A 21,756-nucleotide genomic window follows, 5' to 3' on the forward strand; every position below is an offset into this window, starting at 1 on the left:
GCTGCAGGATGTCTATATAGGCACCAGAACACACTATATTCTATCCTTGCAGGTGCGAACAAGCATGCACATTTGCATCTTAAATAAAAATAGGCTGATATAGTCGTATTTATTGGTTAACCGAGGACAGCAAAGATGTTATGTACCCCCAGAAGGCCATTACTTTTTCCCCAGAACTTACCTTTTTGTTTGCTGCATCCAGCGAGTTTTTGAACATGCGCTCTGCCTTTTTGATGCTCTCAGGGCTTGCGGTTATGGGGGCTCCACTCACAACTAAATGGCCATTTGTAAAGTTCCTGGAAAATGGAGAAATAGCCTGTTTGGGGTCGTCTTTTGCAGGAGAGAGCGGGTTATTGCTTATGCTTGAAGCTTCGGGCTTTTTCTGTGCGCCTCCATTTCTAGTGCCTGCGCTGTCGCTTAGCTTTTTGCTGGAGAGGAAAAGACCTTTTCTTACACCAGAGCCTTCAGAGCTTGAAGAGTCATAAGAGGATTGTAGTTTTTTTTCTTTTTCTTTCTTTTCCTCTTCTTCTTTCTTTTCCTTTTCTTTTTCCTTCTTTTCTTTTTCTTTTTCTTTTTCCTTCTTCTGCTTTTCCTTCTCTTTCTCTTTTGTTTCTGCCTCCTCCTTCTTTATCTTCTTCTTCTGGTTCTGGGTTTCTGCTTCGGCTTTTTTCTCCTTCTGCTCTCTGGCATCTTCCTTGCTCTCCCGAGTCTTTTCCTTCTTCTCCAGTTTATCAAGTTGCTCAGCCTGCTTCTTCAAGTCCTTCTCGATATCCTTTTGATTGCTTTTTATGGTCTCTTTGAGACTCTTCTCGGCTTTTTCCAGATGCTTCTTTTGCTTCGTCATAACCTGAATGCGCTCGGAAATGTCGGCTCGCTGGTCCTTTTTCTTGCTCAGGGTCTCCTCCTTCTTGGAAGTGCTTTTGCTTTGAGAATCAATTTCCTTCTTGGCGTTTTTGCTCTTGGTAGAAAACTCCTTCTGCGCATTCTTCAGGACCGCCTTGTCCTTTTTGGTCTGCGCCTTCTCAAAGTCAGCTTGAGTTTGTGTGACAGAAATCGCATTGTCGAGCTTTTTCAGAGACTCATCCAGGGACTGCAGCTTCTTTTCCGTCTCCTTTTTCTGCTTTTGCAGTTTTTCAAGGGCCTTTTGGTTCTCTTCCATGACAGTTGCAGCAATCTGCTCCTTGTTCTTTGGGCTGGAGACAAGCACAGACTTTTCGTGCCAGAGAGTCTTCATCTTGTCGTCTGGCTGGGGAGTGGATGCTGGCATGAGCGGCCTGTACACCGTGACAACCCGAATCTCGGTGATAGTCACTGTCTTGGTAGAAGAAGACCCGCTCTTGCTGCTTGCAGGCGACTTTTCTTGCTTCTTTGTAGTCTGGCTCTTCTTGCTAGACGTCTTTTTGCTTTCCTCCTTCTCAGAGTCAGAGTCCGTCTGCGGGCCTTTTATGTAGAGTACGCTGCCCTGCTCCGATTTGTCAGACTTTTCAGAAGCGCTGGACTTCTTCTCGCTTGGCGTGGCGTCTTTGGTGGAATTCGACGGTTTTACCTTCTGGGTTGAAGTCGGGGAAGGCGCTGAAGAGCTGGACGATCTATTAAAAATGTTCAGGAAAGAAAAGGCAGACGGCTTCTGCTCCTCCTTCTTTGCAGATGGTATGCTATCGCTAGTTTGCACGCTCTTAGTCTGAGTGTCACTCTTTTCTATCTGTGCCAGGGCTTCTATGTTCAGATTTTCCTTAGCAAAAAGCTCACTGGCAAAGACAGCACCAAGCATTGTAAGTACAAAGTATTTCCGCATGCCGCAATACAATTTCTCCTATTAAATGCGAATTCATCACACACTGTTTCAAGATCTCCAGGAGACACATAATGAAACATTACATCATATTAATTTTCAAAACAGCAAGCGAGAGCCTATGGAGTGTCTTGGTGTTGCATGCGTCTGCTGCGAGGTTTTTGCCTGGTTTGACCTGCCACATATTCCACCATCTTCTGAGCCTTTCCTGCGATCCACAGAGCACAAAAACAGCGTAAAGAGCTGCCTGCTACACGCACAGCACAAATAAATTATTAGAAAAAGCAGCGCCTTCAAAAAGTTTTTTAGAGCCTGCATTTCTACAAAGTGGGGCTTTAAAGCCCTTAGAAGGCGTTTTTCTGCAGTATCCCATTGTACATTGTATATGAGAAAATAGTCCAGGATGGAGTAAATGCGTGCACGCACAGCCAAGCAATGGCAGATGCCCAAGAGACAAATGGCATAGATCCAAACAAACGGAGCAGATATAGAACTATTCACGTGCACGCCATAACTTCACAAGAAGGCAATGCGCATGCAGAAAATATAAGTGCAGTGCTGGGAGCATCAGAGAGCCAAAAAGTGAGTCACACGCGTAGAAATGCCATAATCCATGCACAAAGGCACTCCCCAGCGAGCAGCAGTGAATATCATCTGTAGTGCCCGCAACAAATAAATTATTAGAAAAAGCAGTGCTGTGTACGCCTATAGAAGAAAAGTAATTCTTCAATGCCAGGAGAGACAAAATTGTATTTGCAAATGAAAGGGAGGGATAGGGAGGCGTAAGTCGGACTGATAGGCTGTTTGGTCTTTGTGACGATGTAAGCCTGCAGTGAGATATTCGGAGAATGCATCTAGGAAAAGGCATAGGCCCAGACAGAGAAGATAAACCAATAGATTCAAAAACGTTACTAAATGAAAGGGAATGCCCCGAGTGAAAACTAGCTAGATGAATGCCCCGAGTGGATTGCCAAAATATTTGAACTATTTGAAAATTAAGAGCCCAAAAAGCGCTATTGCATGCTGGAAACAGCTGTGTGCGTAGGAAATTATTCAATAAATTGAACTAGTTCTATTTGAAAACTAGTCCTTCCTCTTGCCAAGTCCGTGCAGAAAGAGAAAACTAGTTCTATAGAAAGAGAAAAGAGAAAAGAGAAAAAAGAGCTGCATCTGAAACAAAGGGCAGGGATGGGGTCTGGTTATCACATGGTCAAAGCAAGGCTCAGCACAGAAGCAGTTTCTGCCTAAAAGAGCTGGGTGCAAAGAGCAGCCCAAATTAGTTGCTTCTGTCGCATAAAGAACTTTAAGTGTCTCCTCGACTTTACAGGAGGCAGAACCACGCCAGAACAACCAGAAAGTCCATGGAGGCTATTAATGGCTTACTGCAACAGAGTCTGATGGGTTGGCTTGCACTAAAGCATGTCCCTGTCACACCAAGTACACACTTTTAAGCTGAATTGGCTATAGATGCAGCCAAAGCATGGGAAATAAACATAAAAGTAAGCATTTAAATGGAAGTTTATTCGGATCTTACAGGCTCACTTGGATGTATGTTTCCTTGCACTAAAGCGTGTCCCTGGGGTGATGCTAAGTCTGCCATGGGCGCGCACGGGTTGAGACAGAACGAGTTCTCGCACGGGCACAGCTCTTCTGCGAACGAAGTAGCATCTATCGAAATAGGAATAGTCCTGTATTCAATATGTTGCTCCATTGCACATCCTTGCTGCACAGGACAAGCAGGCGCTGTTGGCGCAAGCTGTGCCATCTGCGTGATAGTCAGCACTTTCGTGACAGGAACAACCTTGGGAACTTCCTGGGTAATTGTCATAAGCTTGTGAACCCTCTGAACTACTGTTGTTGGGTGGACGAGCGTGCTAACCACAGGCCTATCCACTTCGACTGTTTGCATCACAGAGATGGTTTTCAGAACTGTTTCCATTACAGTAGTGGGCTTTACCACTATGCTTGTAGTAGGTTTTTCAACTGTCTTCATAACTACGTTTGTAACAGGTTTTTCAACTAATTTTTCAACTGTTTTCATAACTACGCTAGTAACAGGTTTTTCAACTAGTTTTTCAACTGTTTTCATTACAGTATTGTTTATGGTTTCCATCATAGTTGTAGGCTTTACAAGCGTGGTGGTCACTCTCTGCAATACAGTCACAGACCGAACAATGGGCTGTGGGACTTTTATCTTGAAGTATCGAACCACATCGTAGCAGGCCTGTCCTGCGCATCCGCCCTGAATAGGACTGTTTCCAGGTACACTCGCTGTTGGAAGCACTTGCGCTGAGGATCTTATGTCCAGAGGCTGTCCTGCTGTCAGGGGAATTGGCGAGTCCACAGAGGAAGAATTTCCCACTCCAGAGTCAGGAGATGAAGTTGGCATTGGAGAGTCAGCAGAAGCAGAAGCACTTGCTACAGAATCAGCAGAAGCTCCTGAAGAAGCTCCAGAATCAGCATTTGCACTTGAAGAAGCTCCAGAATCAGGAGATGCAGTTGGCATTGGAGAGTCAGCAGAAGCAGAAGCTCCAGAAGAAGCTCCAGAATCAGCATTTGCACCTGCATTTGCATCTGAAGAAGCACCTGACCCTGAAGAAGCACCAGAAGAAGCTCCAGAATCTGCATTTGCACCTGAGTCAGCACTTGCACCTGAAGAAGCTCCTGCATTTGCACCAGAATCAGCACTTGCTCCTGAACTTGCACCTGAAGAAGCAGAAGCTCCAGAAGAAGCACTTGCACCAGAAGAAGCACCAGCAGAAGCTCCTGCAACTGCACCTGTAGAAGCACTTGCTCCTGCAACTGCTCCACTAGAAGCAGTTGGAACTACTCCGACAGAAGAAACCTGGCTTACAGTACCAGACAGCTGATGAGACACTTTGCAGGCAGACTCTGCCTGTGCCTTTGCATCTGCATCGGATATGTTTGTTTGATAAAATCCTGTTTCTGTGAGCTTGGCTTTTTGCTTCACCTCATCAGCAGATTTACACCCGCACTCTTCTCCCTTGAACATTCCAGAGTCATCCACAATCACGCCATTGATCTTTTTCATGGTCAGAGTTCCGCTGGCGTCTTTGTAGCAGCCGCAGTCCTGCGAGAAATACACCGCAATATTTGTTATAGACGTTGAGTTGGTCGCTTCCATGGCACTCTTTATCTCTGCTGTGCTGTACTTCGTGATTTTGTTTATAGTTTCAACAACAGTCGCAGAAGCACTTATGGAGGCACTCACTGACTTGTTTACAGAAGCACCGACTGAAGCACTTGCAGACTGTGTGATGCTTACAGACTTGCTCACGGCAGAGCTAGATGGCTTGCTTGCACTAGCACTAGCAGCTGGTGTTATGCTGACAGACTTGCTAATTGCTTTGCTGCTAGAGGAAACGTTGACAGACTTGCTTACTTCAGACTTTGACTTGGACTTGCTAATAACATCTTTCGACTTGCTAACAACATCCTTAGACTTTGACTTATTTGCTTCATCTTTAGACTTAGACTTGCTAACAACATCCTTCGACTTTGACTTATTTGCTTCATCCTTCGACTTTGACTTGCTAATAGCATCCTTAGACTTTGACTTATTTGCTTCATCTTTCGACTTGGACTTGCTAATAGCATCCTTAGACTTGCTAGCCTGATTTTTTGACTTGGACTTCTTGGCTTCGTCCTTGCTGGCTGAGCTCTTTGTCTTGTTTCCTCCGAATAGACCAAAAAGCCCACTCCCTGCCGACTCTGTGGCCTTGGGGGAGTCTTTCTTCGTGGTGCTCTTGCCTTTTGTTTGGCTCTTTGCCCCAGATCCGCCTCCAAAGAGCCCCAGAATCCCACCACCAGAAGACCCCGTGCTCTTGGGGGCGTCTTTCTTCGTTTTTTCGCTAGGCTTGACACTCTTCTTGGATGTGCTTTTGGGAGTTTCCTTCGGAGTTTCCTTTGGAGTTTCCTTCTGGGCTTTTTGGGGTGCAGCTTGAGGCTGTCCTGGTGGGCTGGCCACAGCATTAGAAGATATCATGTTTCCCTTTATAATGCTTTCGAACAAGCTATTCTCTTGGAGCATTTTTGCATGCCCAAAGACTTCTATGCACAGAACAATCCCGAGGGCGCTTTTCCATCTCTTCATGGAAAACATTGGCAAAACACAACATATACCCCTTGCAGGCACAACAAATAAATAAACCACGCTCTTTATTTGGCCTTTTTAGTGTCATCCTCAGGTTTTGGAATCCACTGCTTGTTTCCTAAGAGCAAAATCACTCCAATAATCAGTGAAAAAAGCCCGATAAACTCTCCAAATACCATAAGAAGGAAGAACGACATTTTAAATCTTTTTTGCTGGGCTGCCGTTACTGTAGCTACTGCTGAAATATCACCCAGTGCTAGAGACCCCCAAAATATCCCAAATCCTGTGATTATGTTAGCTGCTAGCCACCGCAGAGGAACCTCAAAGGAGATTGGAGGGCCCTCCACCCCGCCTATAAAGTACAAAAGACCCGCATACAGAACGCCCACTCCTATAAAAGCAGCTGGAATAATAGTGAGAACAACGTCATTTTTAACGGCTGCTGCCTGGCAAACACCATGGGAGGCCTTTCCCATCCCTATGCTCACACCAGCAAAGGCAGGCACCATTAGAAGCACCATTCCCAGCGGATATATAAAACTAAGAACTGCGTCTTTGTCAAATACCTCCTGACTTAGCATGTTTGTTTGAAAAAATAAGAATAAATAAAAGAATAAAATATGCGAAATGCCCGAATTGTTTTATATAGACAGACTGAATATTAAGCAGTGATCATATTTATGCTGCCATATACTAGATAATGCAAGGGGAAAAATGGGCATTTCTGTAACAGAGTGAAAAGCACTGTGTGGAGTAAGCGTTGGAGAATGTTTGCGGAGTATGCGCAGAAATAGTGGGTTTACGGAATTACTCTGTGCATTGTCTGTATATGCTCTGCTGTTGCACTGTGGGCTGCCTATTAAAGCCCTGGATTTAGACAGATTTTGCTCTTAATAGCTAGAGTAGCTGCAAGAACATGCACTCTCTGCGTGCAGAACATGTATAAAGGCTCTGCAAATAAGCAGCTGGGCTTACCAGATCACTTTCAGCATAATTTCTTCTTGATGTGCACTGCATGGTATGCGAAAGTGCAGTTTGTTTACATTGCAGCGAGTGCATTGCTTTTTTCGATTTTATTATTTTCTAGTCCTAAAATGTATATTGCCTAAGTATGTGCGTTGTATCTGGTGTATACAGAGGCTAGAACACACAAAATGGAAAGACTCGAACAAACCAAAGTATTTGCGCTGTTTGCCTGGGTTTGGAAGCTTTTCGTTCTGATAGAGTGCGAGCATGTTTTTGTGTGCATATGGGCGTGTGTAAGAGATGCTAGAAGTTGTAGAAGGAATATAGCGTGCATATTTGCCTCCAAGCACTATGATTCAATAAAAAGCATGCGGCTTAACTGGGTCGGAGATGTTTCGAGGGCGCACAGCGAATCACTGAAATGCGGAAAACATTTTCACAGGCCTTCACATGGAAGCACATTTTGCAGCAGTGTTTCTGGCATTGCTGGCGACTATACAGGCGCAAGGGCCTCGCTTGATGGGCTGGATCGGCCTTTCTACAGGCGCCTTCTCCGTATGATGGGAAGCCGTTCTGATCCATGGCCCTTGAAGAAGCCCCGGTCACACAGAGCATCAAATATTGTGCAGTGTGTGCCAATTAGCAGAGGAGCACTGCAGTTATTTAGTGCACGCTGTATAATAAATGGCAGAACATACTGCACAGCGAACAATAAATACGACCACTCTCTATTTAGTAGGCGGTATGTGCTAAATACTATTTTTGTGCAGTGTAAAATATGCATTGCTATTTAATGCGCAGTGTGCACTAAATAACTGCAGTGTCTCCACATTATATCCTACGCACGGTGTAAAAAGCATCAGAATTCACTACTTCCTACACGCTGCCTACTAACAACAAATAATGACAGCAGAAAGCACTGTCCTTGTTTAGTGCACACTGCATATTAAATAGCAGCCAAAACACGACCACTATTTACCACACTGCGCGCACTTACTATGTCTTTTTGCATAGTGCGCACTAAATAGATGGCACCCACACTGTCTATTAAATAAAGCAGCAAATTCACTTTTTTTGTTTTCATGGCCTCAATCCCGGATGAAATGCGGACTTTCGTGGCAGAGATGGTCAGCAATGCAGGATCAGGCCACCCAGGAAGTGCCATGAGCCTCTCCACGCTCATGCACACCCTTTTCTGCAAGACCCTGAAAATCACAAATCTATCCCCAAAGTGGCCAAACAGAGACATCTTTATTCTTTCAAACGGGCACACCTGCTCTATTTTGTACGTTTGCTTGTACCTGAAAAAGTTTATCAAAAGATCAGATCTTCTCAAACTGAGGAAAATAAACAGTATCACGCCAGGGCATCCCGAATTCAGCCCCTTCATAGAAGCAACAACAGGTCCCCTCGGGCAGGGCGTTTCCCACGCCGTAGGATACGGAATTGCCTTGAAGAAGATGGAAGTTCACAATACAAGCGAGTTTTCCCCTTTCACAAACCGGGTCTTTTGCGTCCTGGGGGATGGGTGCTTGCAGGAAGGAATTGCCATGGAAGCCCTTTCTCTTGCAGGGCATTTGCGCCTGAATAACCTCGTTTTCATATACGACAGCAACAAAATAACGATCGATGGCCCTGTGGGATTGGCTTTTTCTGAGAATGTAAAAGCAAAAATGCTTGCCCTGGGATTTTCCGTTAGAGAAGCCCACTTTGAAAATGGCCCTGAAATTGAAAGGGCCTTCCTCAGGGCAGATCGCCCGATTTTCCTGATTCTTCACTCCGTGATAGGATTTGGCTCTGAAAAGGCAGGGAGTTCTTCCCTCCACGGGTCTCCGCTGGGCCCTGAAGACCTCGAAAAACTTCGGGAAAAAACCGGCGGAAAACGGCTTTTCTTTTCCTCTGCCGCCAGGAGGGCGTATTCCCGCAGGAATTCCCGCGTGGATGCTGAATTCCTGCAGTGGACCCAGGGGATGTCTCGTTTCCGGCAGGAGTTCCCAAAGGCCTTCTCGGAAATGGGGGTTCTCACGCGCGCGGAAATCGAGGGAAAACCTGAAATTTCAGATAAAATTTTCAAAAGATCAGAAACTGATTTAAACCCAGGAAAAAAATCAGGCACCCCCGATAAAGAACCAGGAAACCTCCATAGTATTCCCGCACACGAGGAATTCCTTGTGAGCACGCTCTCCCCGGAGGACGCCTTCCGGGAAGCCCTCCTGCAGGAAATAGAGGCGCAAACGTACAAAAAGTCCGCTCTTTTCCCGCACCGGGCCTCCCTAAGAAAGGTTTTCCAGGAAATCCTCGCAGTCTTTTCGAAGGACCCCTCCCTTTTCGGAGCTTCCGCTGACCTTGCAGAGTCCACATGCGTTCTCACGCAGGAAACCTCCCCAATCACACCTGAAAATTTTTCAGGTAACTTTTTAAACTGCGGCATCAGAGAGCATGCAATGTTCGGAACTTCATGCGGAATCTCCTTCTACGGAAGAAATCGCGTCTTTGCAAGCACTTTCCTGAACTTCCTCACATACGCATTCCCTGCCCTGAGAATTGCAGCACTTTCTTCAGTCCCTGTAACCGCCATTTGCACGCACGATTCCGTGGCCCTAGGAGGAGACGGACCCACGCACCAGCCCGTGGAAGTTTTGGCTCTTCTCAGGGCCACGCCAAATCTAGCCGTTTTCCGGCCTGGAACCCGGCGAGAGGCTGAAACTGCAGGAATTTACGCCTTCCTCCACGCAAAACGGCCTTGCGTGATAGTTTTGTCGCGCCAGGAGATAAATTTTCAGGAAGAATTGGAAAAGTTTGAGCTCTCAGAATGTGCAAGGGGGGGATACGTGGTGAGCGATTATGGCGAAGAAAGTGCCCCTGAAAAGACACTATTAGTGTGCACGGGCTCAGAGGTGAGTTTGTGCTTTGAAGCGAAGAAACTTTTGGTTTCCCGCGGGTGCTGTGTCCGCATAGTCTCTCTCGTCTCCTTCGAGCTCTTCGAGGAGCAGGAAAAGGCGTACCGGAAAGAGGTCTTGCAGGGAGACATTTCCGTCTCTGTGGAGGCACTTTCCACGTTCGGATGGAGCAAATATGCAGAGCATCACATTGGCGTAGACAGCTTCGGGAAGAGCGGAAACGGGGAGAGCGTATACGCACACTTCGGGTTTACGCCAGAGAAGATCTGCGAGCAAGTACTTGCGATAGTGCATGCCTCCAGAGAGGGCAGGAAATAAAGAGGGAATACGAGCGATAAGCTTATAAGAGTGACAGAGTCAGATAGTTCTAGTATATTAGCAGTTAGCAGTTGTAAGACCATAGAATTCCTGCACTCCCATTGTAGATCTAGTGAGAAGGAAGGCAGATAAATACAGCGGATAAACTACCGAGAAGGCACAAACACTATAAGATTGGCATACGATAATAACTGCCGAATTAGCACACTGTCCTTATTACTAAGTGTTTACATGAGTGTTTACATGAGTATTTACTGCTAGAAATTTCCATGGACAATTTATTCTTATATATTTTACACTAGCACTCACTGGCTTACTATTATATTCTTACTATTATATTCATACTATTAGTATTGTTCTTTCTTACTATTATATTCTTACTAGATGGTACTATTGTTCTTTCTTACTATTATATTTTTCTTGCTATTATTATTCTATTATATTCCTATTACTATCCTACTATTATATTCTTACTATCCCCTACTATTATATTCTTACTGTTATTATTCCTGTTATATTCCTGTATTATTATATTCTTGCTATTATATTCTTACTATTACTATCCTACTATTATATTCTTACTATTATTCCTGTATTATTATATTCTTGCTATTAGTTGATTATTCTGGCTTGTTTCCCGTGTGCTTTCTTTTGGGGATTTTGCAAAAATATTTTATGTTCAACCAAGACAACTACCACTGGACGCAGGACGACCATACGAAGCAGGCTCTTGATAAGATCTCAGAGATTCTCGGGAGAAAGAGCATCACGTTCACTCCGGATACTTCGTACATTTACATCACTCAGAGAATGGGCAGAAAATCAACACGCTTTGAGATTTCAGGCTCTCTCCTCGCAGGCGCAGAGTCTCTCCACGTGACAAACTTCAACAACATTTCGACCCCCGAAGAAATTGCAGATTCTCCCTTGAAAAAGCCCTTTTTAGACGCCCTCGAAGAGACGACCGAATTCCTCCTGGCCCTGGAGAAGGCCCCGCGAGACGTGAAAATCACCGAGAAAGTCCACATCCCAAGGGCAAAGTCTGAGGCCAAGTTCGAGCCCCTGAAGTTTAAAATTCTCTTTTTAAACGCACTCAGCCACGTGAGAGAGACTGTTTTCAGCCTGGAGATGCTGGGGGCAGTTAATTCGGAGGTTTCCCTGGGGGAGAAGTCTTTCTCGCACCCGGCCCTTTCGATGCGGATCATTCGGGAGGAGGGACTGCGCCGAGAGTGTGAATTTTCAATGGACGGAAGAAAGTTTGAAAGCGTACTTTTGCTGGGAGAAAAAGATACGGGTTCATTCCTGAGCGTGACCTCCGAGAAAGTCCCGTGCAACTTCTCGGAGAGATTCATCGCGTACGTGGAGCAGGTGCTTATAAAGCCCTTCGAGAGGACTCTGGGCATCAGATACACCGTGCAAAGGGAGTAAGCAGAATAAGATCGTAATAATACTCTTATTGTTTTATCTATTAGTATATCTTGTTATGATGTGTACTGCATATCCTGCTAGTATACCTCTAACTATTTGTCTTATTCTTGCTGTTATCTACTGTGCTATCCTTATATCTTATTCTTATTATGCTGCTACTATCTGTTGCTCTTATTCTTATCACATTGCTATTACTATACTACTACTATTATTCTTACCATATTACTATACTACTACTCTTATTACTATTACTATACTGCTACTATATATGCCCTACTACTCTTAGTCTTGCCATAATACTATACTAATACTACTATACTACTACTCTTATTCTTCTACATTACTATCCGAACTATCTGCTACTCTTATTCTTATTACTATTGCTACTACTATACTGCTACTCTTATTCTTACCATAGTACTATTACCATACTGCTACTATCTATGTCCTGCTGCTCTTGTTCTTGCTATATTGCTGATATAGCCTGGATTCTATCTATTTTTATTTGAATTCTAATTATCTGTTATTCTTACCATATTATTACTATCTTATTACTATTTTTTTTGGACTATTATTCCAGCTATCTATTGATATTCGGGACATTATAACTATTTATAGCCTGAACTATCTGAATATTATTACATGCTGACAGAATACGACCAGGATCTTATTAAAATTTTGCTTATTCTTCTTATAAGCTGCTTTCTCGTTCTTCCCATGCTCATAGTCCTCTTTCTATCGCACTATATTTCCCGCTAATGCTGCTGTTTCTCTGCCGTCTCTTTTTTTATTTTATTTTCTTGCTATTTTATTTTATTTTTTTGCTCCCCTGGATGCAGATATTCGTGAAGACACTCACAGGGAAAGTCATAACTCTGGAAGTAAGCGACAATGACACAATAGAAAACGTGAAGGCAAAAATACAAGACAAAGAGGGAATTCCCCCCGACCAGCAGAGACTGATCTTCGCAGGAAAACAGCTTGAAGATGGAAGGACCCTTTCAGACTACAACATCCAGAAGGAGAGCACAATTCACTTGGTGCTCAGGCTGAGGGGAGGAGTCATAACGGACACAGATCGAGTGTTTGTGACTTTACAGCGCACGAAAGTCCTTATTTGCAGAGGATGCTACTCCAGAAACAGCATCAGAGCAACCCACTGCAGGAAGAGTGGACCCTGTGGGAACTCAACGAACCTGCGCCCAAAGAAGAAGTTCAAGAAGTCGAAGTCATAAATAAAGGCACGTTATGGTAGATACACAGGCTCTGGCATATAAGAATAAGCACATAGTCGTTGTTCAGAGTATAGGCAGAGATCGCTAATTCGGGTTATAAGATAGTTGGCAATTATGGTGTTATTCTGTTGTTATAAGATAGTTGGCAATTATAGTGTTGTTCTGTTGTTGTTGTTATAATATAGTTAATCATTCGGGCTATTATAAGATAGTTGGTAGTTATTCTATTGTTATTATGCTGTTATAATATAGTTGGTAGTTATTCTATTGTTATTATGAGATAGTTAATTATTACTCTGTTGATATTATGCTGTTGTTATTATGAGATAGTTAATTATTACTCTGTTGATATTATGCTGTTATTATGAGATAGTTGGTAATTATTCTGTTGATAATTCTGTTGTTGTTATAAGATAGTTAATTAGCTGCTGTTTGTGCTATTACACAATACATACTTGCTATTATACTATTGCATACTTACTATTACACTATTGCATACTTACTATTACACTAATGCTTGCCTGCTTAGTTATTGCTCTATTGCTAATGCATACTATTAAACAGTTGTGCTAATACATACATACTATTGGATACTCGCCTGCTTCTATTACACAATATATAAATAGCATTTTATTTTTTATTTTTGCATTTTATGAGAGCACGCACACAGAGACTTTCCTGGGGAATTCTCTCCCTCGCACTTCTATGCGGGATAAAAGCAGACAGTCTCTTCTTGGGAGTGGATACATCTATTTTCTCTCCCTGCATAAACACGTTCAATGGGACTTTTATCACATCAGGAAGCAAGCCAGGGAAGGCCCTTTACAAGAAGACCCTGGATTTCTCAGGGAAACTTTTGTACCTGCCAAACATCGTGGGCACAGAACCTGATTTTGTAAAAAGTAAAAACAAAATTGTTGCCCTGAAAAATGATACTGTTTCCATAGAGGGAAATTACACCGTTATTCCAAATATAGTAATTTTCACAGACTATTTAAAAATGATCCTGGATCCCCACAAAAAAAGCAACATCTTAAACGCAGGCCTGAACATGCGGGCGTACTCCCCAGAGAAGGAAAAAAGAATGGCAGCTGCCGCCCTGAAAAACGCCCTCCCAGGAGCCGCAATACAAATCCTCACAGACGGAATCTCCCAAGCTATTTCCTCCCTAACGGCAAATACTACAAGCAAATACGTAGTTGCGTATACACTGCGCGGGGAAAGACCCACAGCAGAAATATGCCTATTCGATGAAGAAGGAAAAACACTCACACTCTCCCACACGGAAGTCGGAAGTGGATTCTCAGAATACGATATCGTGCGACTAGTGCACGCTCACGTCATAAAGGCAGTTGCAGAAATAGCGAGGAATAAGTGCGGGAATGTCCAAATACGCAGTAACTTAGACTCAGTCCTGGGATACGATGATGACTCCGATAGTAGAAACAGGGAAGATAGTAGGAAGTCGGATCAAAGCACTGCGACTGCACTCGGAGACTCTGCACTGGATAGGAATGAAAGCGTACTGAATTCTCGGGAGGATACGGGTTCTGCATCGGAGGGAAAGAGTGACGCTGTTGCCTCGACTGGGTCCTTGCACACGCTTACGCTGCACGACTCTTCAGTCTTTGCTCTCCTGGAGAAGGCTTTGATGAAGATCCACACGCTTCCCCTCGTGGAAGGACCGGAGGGTTTGGTTTTAAACCGTGCAGAAAAACAGGAAGTTTCTACGCTTTCTATTTTGTACACGGATGAGGCAGGGAAGACAGGGGCTCTGCTTCCCCAGGAGTCCGAGGAGGCACTCGTGATTCCAGTGGAGGATCTGCTCCAGGAAGTTGTCGCGTACTTTAAGCAGGCGCTGCCGGCCCTGAAAGATCTTGTTGATCGATCTAATGATCTTTTGCAGGAAAAAATAGCGGAAAAACCTCTTCCCGTGGAAATCTCCATTTTCAACGATCTTTTGCAGGCGCACCAGCTTGTTTCTCTTTTGCACGGACTGAACATCTCGGGGGCGTATACCCCCAGCAAGTCGGATCTGGCAAGTGCGTCCATCCACATGAAGAGAATGAAGGTTTCTGTCAGGGCGAAAAATACCGTTGATTTTGGCCATGAAAAAATTCCAGTGCAAAAATACGTTATAAACGGAGAGGAGAGAGCGTGGAGCGAGTACTTCAAGTGCGCTGCAGAAGAGAAAGAGGTGGCTCCGAAGATCAGGAGGCTTCTCCAGGGAGACGCCCGGGAGGCAGAGGAGGACCTGGGAAAAGAGGGAGTCCAGCAGCTGCTCGCGCTTGTGGGAGAGCCAGAACCTGAAAATTTCAGGCTTTTGGGAAGGTGGATCTTGGAGTATGCAAAGATCAGGCGGGAGATAAAGATCCAGGCAGAGACGAAGAAGGCGGTTCTGCAGATACAGGACGCGATAAAGAAGGCCGTTGATTCGGGGAATGCGTTGGTGGAGAGCGCGGGAGACGGGGCTGCAGAGGCAGTTTCCAACTTCCGCGGGTTTTTGGAGAGAAATTCCGTTGTTGAGGGCGTCCCTGAAGTTGCAGGAAAATTTTCAGAGGCGAAAACCGTGCAGGAACAGGTTTCGATCCGCCGGCAGTTGAAGACGATCTTGGAGGGAGTCCAGTACAGGGCGCACTGCATCCGGGAGGAGCTGCGCGAGGAGGAGGAAAGGCGAGAGCAGGCGCGCAAGGAGATGGAGGCAGCCGAAAAGGTTGTAGAACCTGAAAATGCAGAATTGCCGGAAACGGAAATAACGGAAAAAATTGCCGAACCTGAAAGTAAAAAATCAGAGATCGTTAACATTTCGGGCGCTGAGAAGGCCCCGGAAGAAAAGGGGCTTGTAGAGGGGGGGAGGCTCCCAGAAGAGGAAAGCCTCGTCCTGAAGGATGGTTTGTAGGGAGGTCCCGAATAAATCGCATTTTTGCTACCCGCGAAAGTCTTCCCACACTTTTTTTTCTTTTTTCTTTTTTTCATGCACGAGGACGAAGGCTTTCCAACAGAGACTTCAAAGGAGGCAGATATAATGCGCAATTCAATACGGAAAGACCCTCTTTTCTTCCATAAAGACACCCACTTAGAGTATATTCTTGCACAGGCCCGGAAGGAGTTTCCCCTGGACTACGACGTGATCGTTCCGTGGCTTGCTTCGTGGATCTCCAACGCATTGTACGTGCTCCTCGGGGGAAAAGCCTTTTTCAGGGAACTTTTTGGCGGGAAAATAACGTTTTTGCAAAATTTTGCAGATCAGGTAATCAAGATGCAGGTGCCCGGGTCAGGCTTTTCTGGCGGGAAGAATCAACTCCCAAATCTGGGGAATACGTATGCAGCCCTTGCCTTCTTGCACGCTGTGAAAAGAATCCAGGACATTGACAAAGAAGGCGCGGTTGCTTTCATTCGGAAAATGCGCGTGGAAAGCGGATTTACAATGTACGAGGACGGAGAGATCGACCCCCGCGCAATTTACTGTGCAGTTGCTTCGTACTCGATCCTGCACTCGAAAGAAGTCATGCATATCGATCAAACCTGCCCGTTTCTGGTTCCTGGCGGAGAGGAAATTTTTGCAGGAATACCTGAAATAATTTCCCGCCTGCAAACGTACGAGGGCGGATTTGCAGCCTCCCCCGGGGAAGAAGCCCACGGAGGATACACTTTCTGTGCAGTTGCCGCCCTGAAAATTTTGAATTCTGAGATCCCCAACGAAGAAAACCTGAAAAAGTGGCTACTTTCCCGCCAAAACCAGGAAATCCCAGGATTTAACGGGCGCACGAACAAAAGCCCAGACTCCTGCTACAACTTCTGGGTCGGGGCCTCGTATAAAATGTGCGCGTTGGAGATCCCGTATGTAAACCTGCTTACTTTTACGGTGGGAAGCTGCCAGGCAGAAAAGGGCGGCATAAAAAGCGTGCCTTCCAGCAGGCCGGATGTATACCACACGGCATGTTCCCTTTTGGGCATGCACATTGCCACGGAGACGGACTTCAACCACCTCCTGGGGATTCCTGCCGTTTTGCGAATGGGCTCGGAAATGGGAATATAACGGAAGAATAAAAGCACATTTTAATTAGCAGATTCTCACAGTGCTGGGGGGGTGCACAGGAGAGCCATTTTTACTTAGTAAAATGTATACGGGAAAGAGGAAATTCTCAGAAAAAAGCTTCATGCAAAGAGGGAAAACAAGCAGTGCTTGCATACGGGGCAATAGTCGGGAAAAGCATTACTTGGCAAAATGCATACGGGAAAGAGGAAGTCGCGGGAAATAGCATAAGGCACTGCTATTTCTTTGGTGGCCATTCCTAGGCCTTCCTTGGGTGATGGAGGGGTAAATGGTATGCCCTGTGCAGAAAGTTATGCCTCTTTCTGCACACAGTGTAAAAACTCTTTTTTTTGCGCACTGTGGAAAAAGCAGTGGAAAAGCGGTGTACTTTATTTGTTGTACAGGGCGCAAAAAGCCTCGGAACATTCTGGGCAGTGCACAAAAAGTGGCAGGAGTTTTCTCCGCAGGACTTTCCACACATGGTGCAAGAAGTGTGCTCGGGTTATTCGGGCCTTTGGAAAATCTCCCTCCCAATTCCCGCAGGTGCAGGCTGTTCCCCGTGAACTCCAGGCCTCTGTGGAGGAGAAGCCCTTGAGCCCCAGTTTAAACTCCCTAACTGCACGAATAACAAGGAGGCGGGACATCTTCCGAAACCCTGCAGACAACCCGAATAGCCCGAGGGCAGCACCCAAAGAATGGCATTTTTCTGGCCTATCCCATCCACAGGCGAAGAGAGTGAAAAACATCGAGTAAAGTGCACAAAAGCCGTGAATATTCCGAATTGCTAGAAAACTATATAAAAATAGAGAAGAGCCCTCAGAAAGCAAGCAGCAAATAACCCGAATATTCAGCAAAGACAGTGAAAAATATCCAAAGTGTATAAAAGTAGAGAAGAGCAAGAGAACATCCAGAAAAGTGTCTGAAAAAGACTGAAAAAATAGCTAGAAAAGACCATGAAAATATTTGAAGTGCACAAACTATACAAAAATAGCCAGCCCGCAAAGATTCAAAGCACAAAAACCACCAGGCCGTGGGAGTCCCTAAAAAGTCCTTTTCCCAGGGCTATTCGAGTACATCGGAATAAAAGTGGCACCATTTACTGACTATCTGACTCTCTCCCGCCACTCCGCCCTGCATATCGGGCACAAATTGTTCGTGGCTATCCAGTTCTTTATGCAGTGCTTGTGGTAGCAATGCTTGCAAGCCCCAAACGAGGGAATGCACTCTATCGGATGCTCGCACTCCGAGCACATCTGCTCAAACGGCTGCTGGCATATCCCGCAAATTCCCTCCGCCTTCACCCACTTCCAGCTATACGAAGCGCGCACTGCCCTCACCCGAATCTGCATAAACAAAAAAAGAAAGGAAATTTATTCGCTGTCCGAGCCTACTCTCTAAGCATCTGCTTTCTGTGGAGTCCCCTCATTCTTCCGCTAATAGCCAAAGCCACGAACTTCCTATGGGCTCTCTTCTGAGCGAGTGTCTTAACTGGCATCTCTGCGGGTATTTCTCCCAGCTGTTCTTCTGCTACAATCTCGATATGGCAGGGAGACTTGTTCCAGGCGGTGACTCTACCGTGTGCTCTGTATGTTCTGTTGTGGATGATCGGTGCTCTGTTCACCTGGGCGTGCATGATTTTTACCTTGGAAACATCCAGTCCCTTCTCAACGGCTATATTTTGCATGTTCTTGAGCAGGCACTTTGCCTGGATGACGCTTTTCTCGGGCCATCTTCCCTGGAGGGCTCCAAACTCCTTGGCCTGGGCGACTCTTGGGACTCCCCCGTTGAATCTCTTCATGGGGACGCACCTCTTGTGCGCCAGGACGTCCTCCAGATACTTTATAGCAGAGACTAGCCACATTCCTCTAAGAATTGTCACTGTCTGGTGCGTGTTTTTGAAGCTGATCTTCGCATCTTTCATTGCAGCTCTTACGGCCTTCTCCTCGTTCTTGGGCGTATACGCGTAATTGGTTTGGACTTTTTTCATTGCAGGGGAATAAAAAAATTTAAATGTTAACAGAAAGCACGCGGCAGGAAATACTCGGAAATCTGCGCTTGGGAGGCGTCTTGATCATTGTTGGGGAGACTGGCTCTGGAAAATCAACGGAAATTCCCCAGATAGTTGCAGAGCACACTTCTGAGCGCGTCGTAGTTACGCAGCCCAGGAGGGTAGCGGCTATTTCCGTGTGCGAATTTGTCAAGAAAACTTCCACGCGCATAAAGAGCGAGGAAATAGCGTATAAAGTGCGATTCCGTGATACCACGTCGGAGAACACTGTGCTCATGTACTGCACGGATGGTATTCTGCTGAACCTCCTGGAGGATGGATCCTGCCCTAAAAATGTCATTTTAGACGAGGTCCACGAGCGATCTGTGCGCACGGACGTTCTCCTGGGCCTTCTAAAGAGGCGAATACGAAGGACTCGCCTGGTTTTAATGAGTGCAACTGCAGATGTGGCCTCTTTGAAGGCGTACTTTTTGGGCGGAAACATCCCCGTCCACGTATGCACGATACCCTCCAGAAAGCACAATGTGGAGATAAAGTACCTCCTGAAGGGGGCTTCCGACTACATACAGGCAGCGCACGAGACTGTTTGCAAAATCGTGAAAGATGCAAAAAAAAGAAGAAAAAGGGCAGGCACAGACTCTTCCCCGGAGAACGAGGAAAAGGCAAGAAAAAAGTCGGGGGAAATGGACGAGGTAGACTGCATATTTTCGAAAGTTGAGAGCCTCCCAAAAAATCGCGACATTTTCACCTCCGGGAGTATCCTCGTGTTTGTCTCCGGGCTGGAGGATATTGAAGAACTGTTCCACATGCTGCAGGCACTCCCGGGAGTTGAAGTCCTAAAGCTGCACTCCTCCCTCCCGGACGCCCAGCAGAAGCTCGTCTTTTCCAGGCGGGAGAAGCCTGTGCGCGTGATCGTCTCCACAAACATAGCAGAGACGAGTCTGACAATAGAAGACGTCAAGTGGGTCGTGGATTCGGGCGTGCAAAAGATAAATGTCACACGAGACGGGATTGATGCACTGGGGATCGTGAAAATATCGAAGTCATCTGCACAGCAAAGAGCAGGCAGAGCGGGAAGAGTCTGCCCTGGGATCTGCTACCGCCTTTACACGGAGTCTGCCTTCTCGAAGATGCGGGCGTGCGATATTCCGGAGATTCTGCGGGTGGATATTTCCGCAGTTTCTCTCTCCCTCCTGGGCATGCGGATAGACCCGGAGAAGTTCGAGTTCTTCGAGTCCCCGGGAAGAAATGCTTTGGCTGCTTCCCTGTCGGATCTGTACGTTCTCGGACTGATAGACGAAGAGAAAAAAGTGACGGATCTTGGCAGGAAAGTCAGCAGGCTCCCGCTCTCGCCCTCCTTGGGGAAGTTCCTGGTTCTGGGGAAGAGTCTTGGCGTGGGGTGCTCGGCAGCTGCTGTTTGCTCCCTCCTGGGCTCGGAGAAAGCCTCCGTCTTCTCCCGGGAAACAGACACGGGAAGCGTGGAGAGCGTGTACAAGGCCAAGGAAAAGGCCTCGGACCTGACGCTCTATGCAAGCCTCTTCTTCACGTACCTGCAGTGCAAGAGCAGGCTAAGAAGTGACCTCTGCAAGAGCCTTGGAGTCTCCCACCAGGAGATGAAGAGGGCAGAAAGCGCATACGAGCAATTGGTGAAGCTCATGCGGGTGAAGGGAAATTTGAGCGAAGAGACGGAAAGTCTCCAGGAGATGGATCGGGTGTACGTGCCACTGCGAGAAGTCACTGCAGACCGCCTTCATGCGGCAGCTACAGGCGGATTTCTGACGAGAGTTGCAGCTTTGAAGGGGAAGGGCGCGTATACGCACTTGTACTCTGGGAAAACTGTTTACGTGCATCCAAGCTCGTGCATGTTTAGGCGCGTGCAGGAAAATATTGCATTTATATTAACAGCAGAAACTACAAAAACATACGTCATGCATGCATTCCCGTATACTTCAGAGATGCAGATATAAGGCGTGGGATGAAAATGTGCTAGATTTGTTGGAAAATCTGCACTTTGGACTATTCGGGCATTCCTTTGGGATTTCGTCTTTCGGTGGTGTAATCCTGAGGAAATCGGGGAGTGAGACTATGGCCTCGTGGGGAAGCACATAATGCGCTTTGGGGGTGTGGGAGCCTGGATTTGGCGAGTACTGCGGGCATTCTCTGGTTTTCTGGGTTCGCAGGGAGTAGAGTTATTTGGGAGGAGCAGAATCTTCGGGTTATTTCAGTTATTCCGATTCCAGGGCTTTTTGGGTTATTTCTCGTTTCGAGAGGTAGGAGGCTTTGCAGAAGCAGAAGAATAAAAAGTGTCCAAAAAAGGCCAATTTAGAAACACTATATGCGCAGATCCTGTGGGAAGTCTCTGGCTTCGCAGTGAACTTTTGCACTTTTGAAAGCATTCAAGGCCCGGGAGGGTGCTGGGAAGTGTGGGCTTCCTTCCAAGCTTGCATGCCGCATTCTAGTGAGAATCCTTCGAGGGGAATTCTCTGCCCCTCCAGGAACACCCCTTTATTTCATGCACAGGCATACTTTGAACCGGGATTTCTACTGAAGTTTTACCGTGCTGCCATTATATTGCCTGTTGCATGCTGAAAGCATAGCTGTGATTGGTTATTGTTTTGATGATGAATTAGCATTTGTTTAGCAGTAGTCATAATCAATGGAAAAGTAAATACAGAAGTGTTTAAGCACACCAATAAATAACAAAGACTGCATTTTCACTAGCACCTCCCGTATTACAACTTTTCCGTTTCATATCATCGTACTGGTGTGGTTTGGGTTTTTTTGAACTATTTAGATTTATTGATTAATTTCCTATGCCCGCGGCTGCTTTCAGCATGCAACAGCGCTTTTGGGGGCTCTTTGAAAAGTTTTTTCCAAAGTGAAGGCTTCTTTCCTAAGATTTTGCAAAACAAACTAATAACCCGAATTCCCCTCACTCTGATTTTCCGCTTCTGTGCTT

At 45.9% G+C, this 21,756-nt stretch overlaps 11 protein-coding genes across 11 annotated transcripts; 6 read left to right on the forward strand and 5 right to left on the reverse strand.

Moving 5' to 3' along the window:
* Positions 1 to 109: 109 nt before the first annotated feature.
* On the reverse strand, positions 110 to 1,795 carry NEMAJ01_0187 (uncharacterized protein; the record flags this gene model as incomplete). The annotated part of the gene is made up of 1 exon (XM_047914025.1): positions 110 to 1,795. One exon carries the CDS (start codon positions 1,793 to 1,795, stop codon positions 110 to 112), a length of 1,686 nt encoding a protein of 561 aa, XP_047769982.1.
* A 1,516-nt stretch (positions 1,796 to 3,311) lies between these two features.
* Positions 3,312 to 5,915, reverse strand: NEMAJ01_0188 (uncharacterized protein; the record flags this gene model as incomplete). Its single annotated transcript, XM_047914026.1, has 1 exon — positions 3,312 to 5,915. One exon carries the CDS (start codon positions 5,913 to 5,915, stop codon positions 3,312 to 3,314), a length of 2,604 nt encoding a protein of 867 aa, XP_047769983.1.
* Positions 5,916 to 5,971: 56 nt separating this feature from the next.
* On the reverse strand, positions 5,972 to 6,487 carry NEMAJ01_0189 (V-type H+-transporting ATPase 16kDa proteolipid subunit; the record flags this gene model as incomplete). Its single annotated transcript, XM_047914027.1, has 1 exon — positions 5,972 to 6,487. One exon carries the CDS (start codon positions 6,485 to 6,487, stop codon positions 5,972 to 5,974), a length of 516 nt encoding a protein of 171 aa, XP_047769984.1.
* Positions 6,488 to 7,954: 1,467 nt separating this feature from the next.
* NEMAJ01_0190 (transketolase) lies at positions 7,955 to 10,090 on the forward strand (the record flags this gene model as incomplete). The annotated part of the gene is made up of 1 exon (XM_047914028.1): positions 7,955 to 10,090. The coding sequence occupies one exon, from the start codon at positions 7,955 to 7,957 to the stop codon at positions 10,088 to 10,090; it is 2,136 nt and encodes a 711-aa protein (XP_047769985.1).
* Positions 10,091 to 10,765: 675 nt separating this feature from the next.
* On the forward strand, positions 10,766 to 11,518 carry NEMAJ01_0191 (uncharacterized protein; the record flags this gene model as incomplete). The annotated part of the gene is made up of 1 exon (XM_047914029.1): positions 10,766 to 11,518. The coding sequence occupies one exon, from the start codon at positions 10,766 to 10,768 to the stop codon at positions 11,516 to 11,518; it is 753 nt and encodes a 250-aa protein (XP_047769986.1).
* An 833-nt stretch (positions 11,519 to 12,351) lies between these two features.
* Positions 12,352 to 12,753, forward strand: NEMAJ01_0192 (ubiquitin-large subunit ribosomal protein L40e; the record flags this gene model as incomplete). Its single annotated transcript, XM_047914030.1, has 1 exon — positions 12,352 to 12,753. One exon carries the CDS (start codon positions 12,352 to 12,354, stop codon positions 12,751 to 12,753), a length of 402 nt encoding a protein of 133 aa, XP_047769987.1.
* A 652-nt stretch (positions 12,754 to 13,405) lies between these two features.
* NEMAJ01_0193 (uncharacterized protein) lies at positions 13,406 to 15,652 on the forward strand (the record flags this gene model as incomplete). The annotated part of the gene is made up of 1 exon (XM_047914031.1): positions 13,406 to 15,652. One exon carries the CDS (start codon positions 13,406 to 13,408, stop codon positions 15,650 to 15,652), a length of 2,247 nt encoding a protein of 748 aa, XP_047769988.1.
* Positions 15,653 to 15,727: 75 nt separating this feature from the next.
* NEMAJ01_0194 (protein farnesyltransferase subunit beta) lies at positions 15,728 to 16,792 on the forward strand (the record flags this gene model as incomplete). The annotated part of the gene is made up of 1 exon (XM_047914032.1): positions 15,728 to 16,792. The coding sequence occupies one exon, from the start codon at positions 15,728 to 15,730 to the stop codon at positions 16,790 to 16,792; it is 1,065 nt and encodes a 354-aa protein (XP_047769989.1).
* Positions 16,793 to 17,892: 1,100 nt separating this feature from the next.
* On the reverse strand, positions 17,893 to 18,138 carry NEMAJ01_0011 (anaphase-promoting complex subunit 11; the record flags this gene model as incomplete). Its single annotated transcript, XM_047913849.1, has 1 exon — positions 17,893 to 18,138. The coding sequence occupies one exon, from the start codon at positions 18,136 to 18,138 to the stop codon at positions 17,893 to 17,895; it is 246 nt and encodes an 81-aa protein (XP_047769806.1).
* Positions 18,139 to 18,176: 38 nt separating this feature from the next.
* On the reverse strand, positions 18,177 to 18,776 carry NEMAJ01_0195 (large subunit ribosomal protein L17e; the record flags this gene model as incomplete). Its single annotated transcript, XM_047914033.1, has 1 exon — positions 18,177 to 18,776. The coding sequence occupies one exon, from the start codon at positions 18,774 to 18,776 to the stop codon at positions 18,177 to 18,179; it is 600 nt and encodes a 199-aa protein (XP_047769990.1).
* A 23-nt stretch (positions 18,777 to 18,799) lies between these two features.
* On the forward strand, positions 18,800 to 20,764 carry NEMAJ01_0196 (ATP-dependent RNA helicase DHX8/PRP22; the record flags this gene model as incomplete). The annotated part of the gene is made up of 1 exon (XM_047914034.1): positions 18,800 to 20,764. The coding sequence occupies one exon, from the start codon at positions 18,800 to 18,802 to the stop codon at positions 20,762 to 20,764; it is 1,965 nt and encodes a 654-aa protein (XP_047769991.1).
* Between the last annotated feature and the right edge of the window lie 992 nt (positions 20,765 to 21,756).

Source organism: Nematocida major (genome assembly GCF_021653875.1).
Source record: "Nematocida major strain JUm2507 chromosome Unknown 2424, whole genome shotgun sequence".
NCBI lineage: Eukaryota > Fungi > Microsporidia > Nematocida > Nematocida major.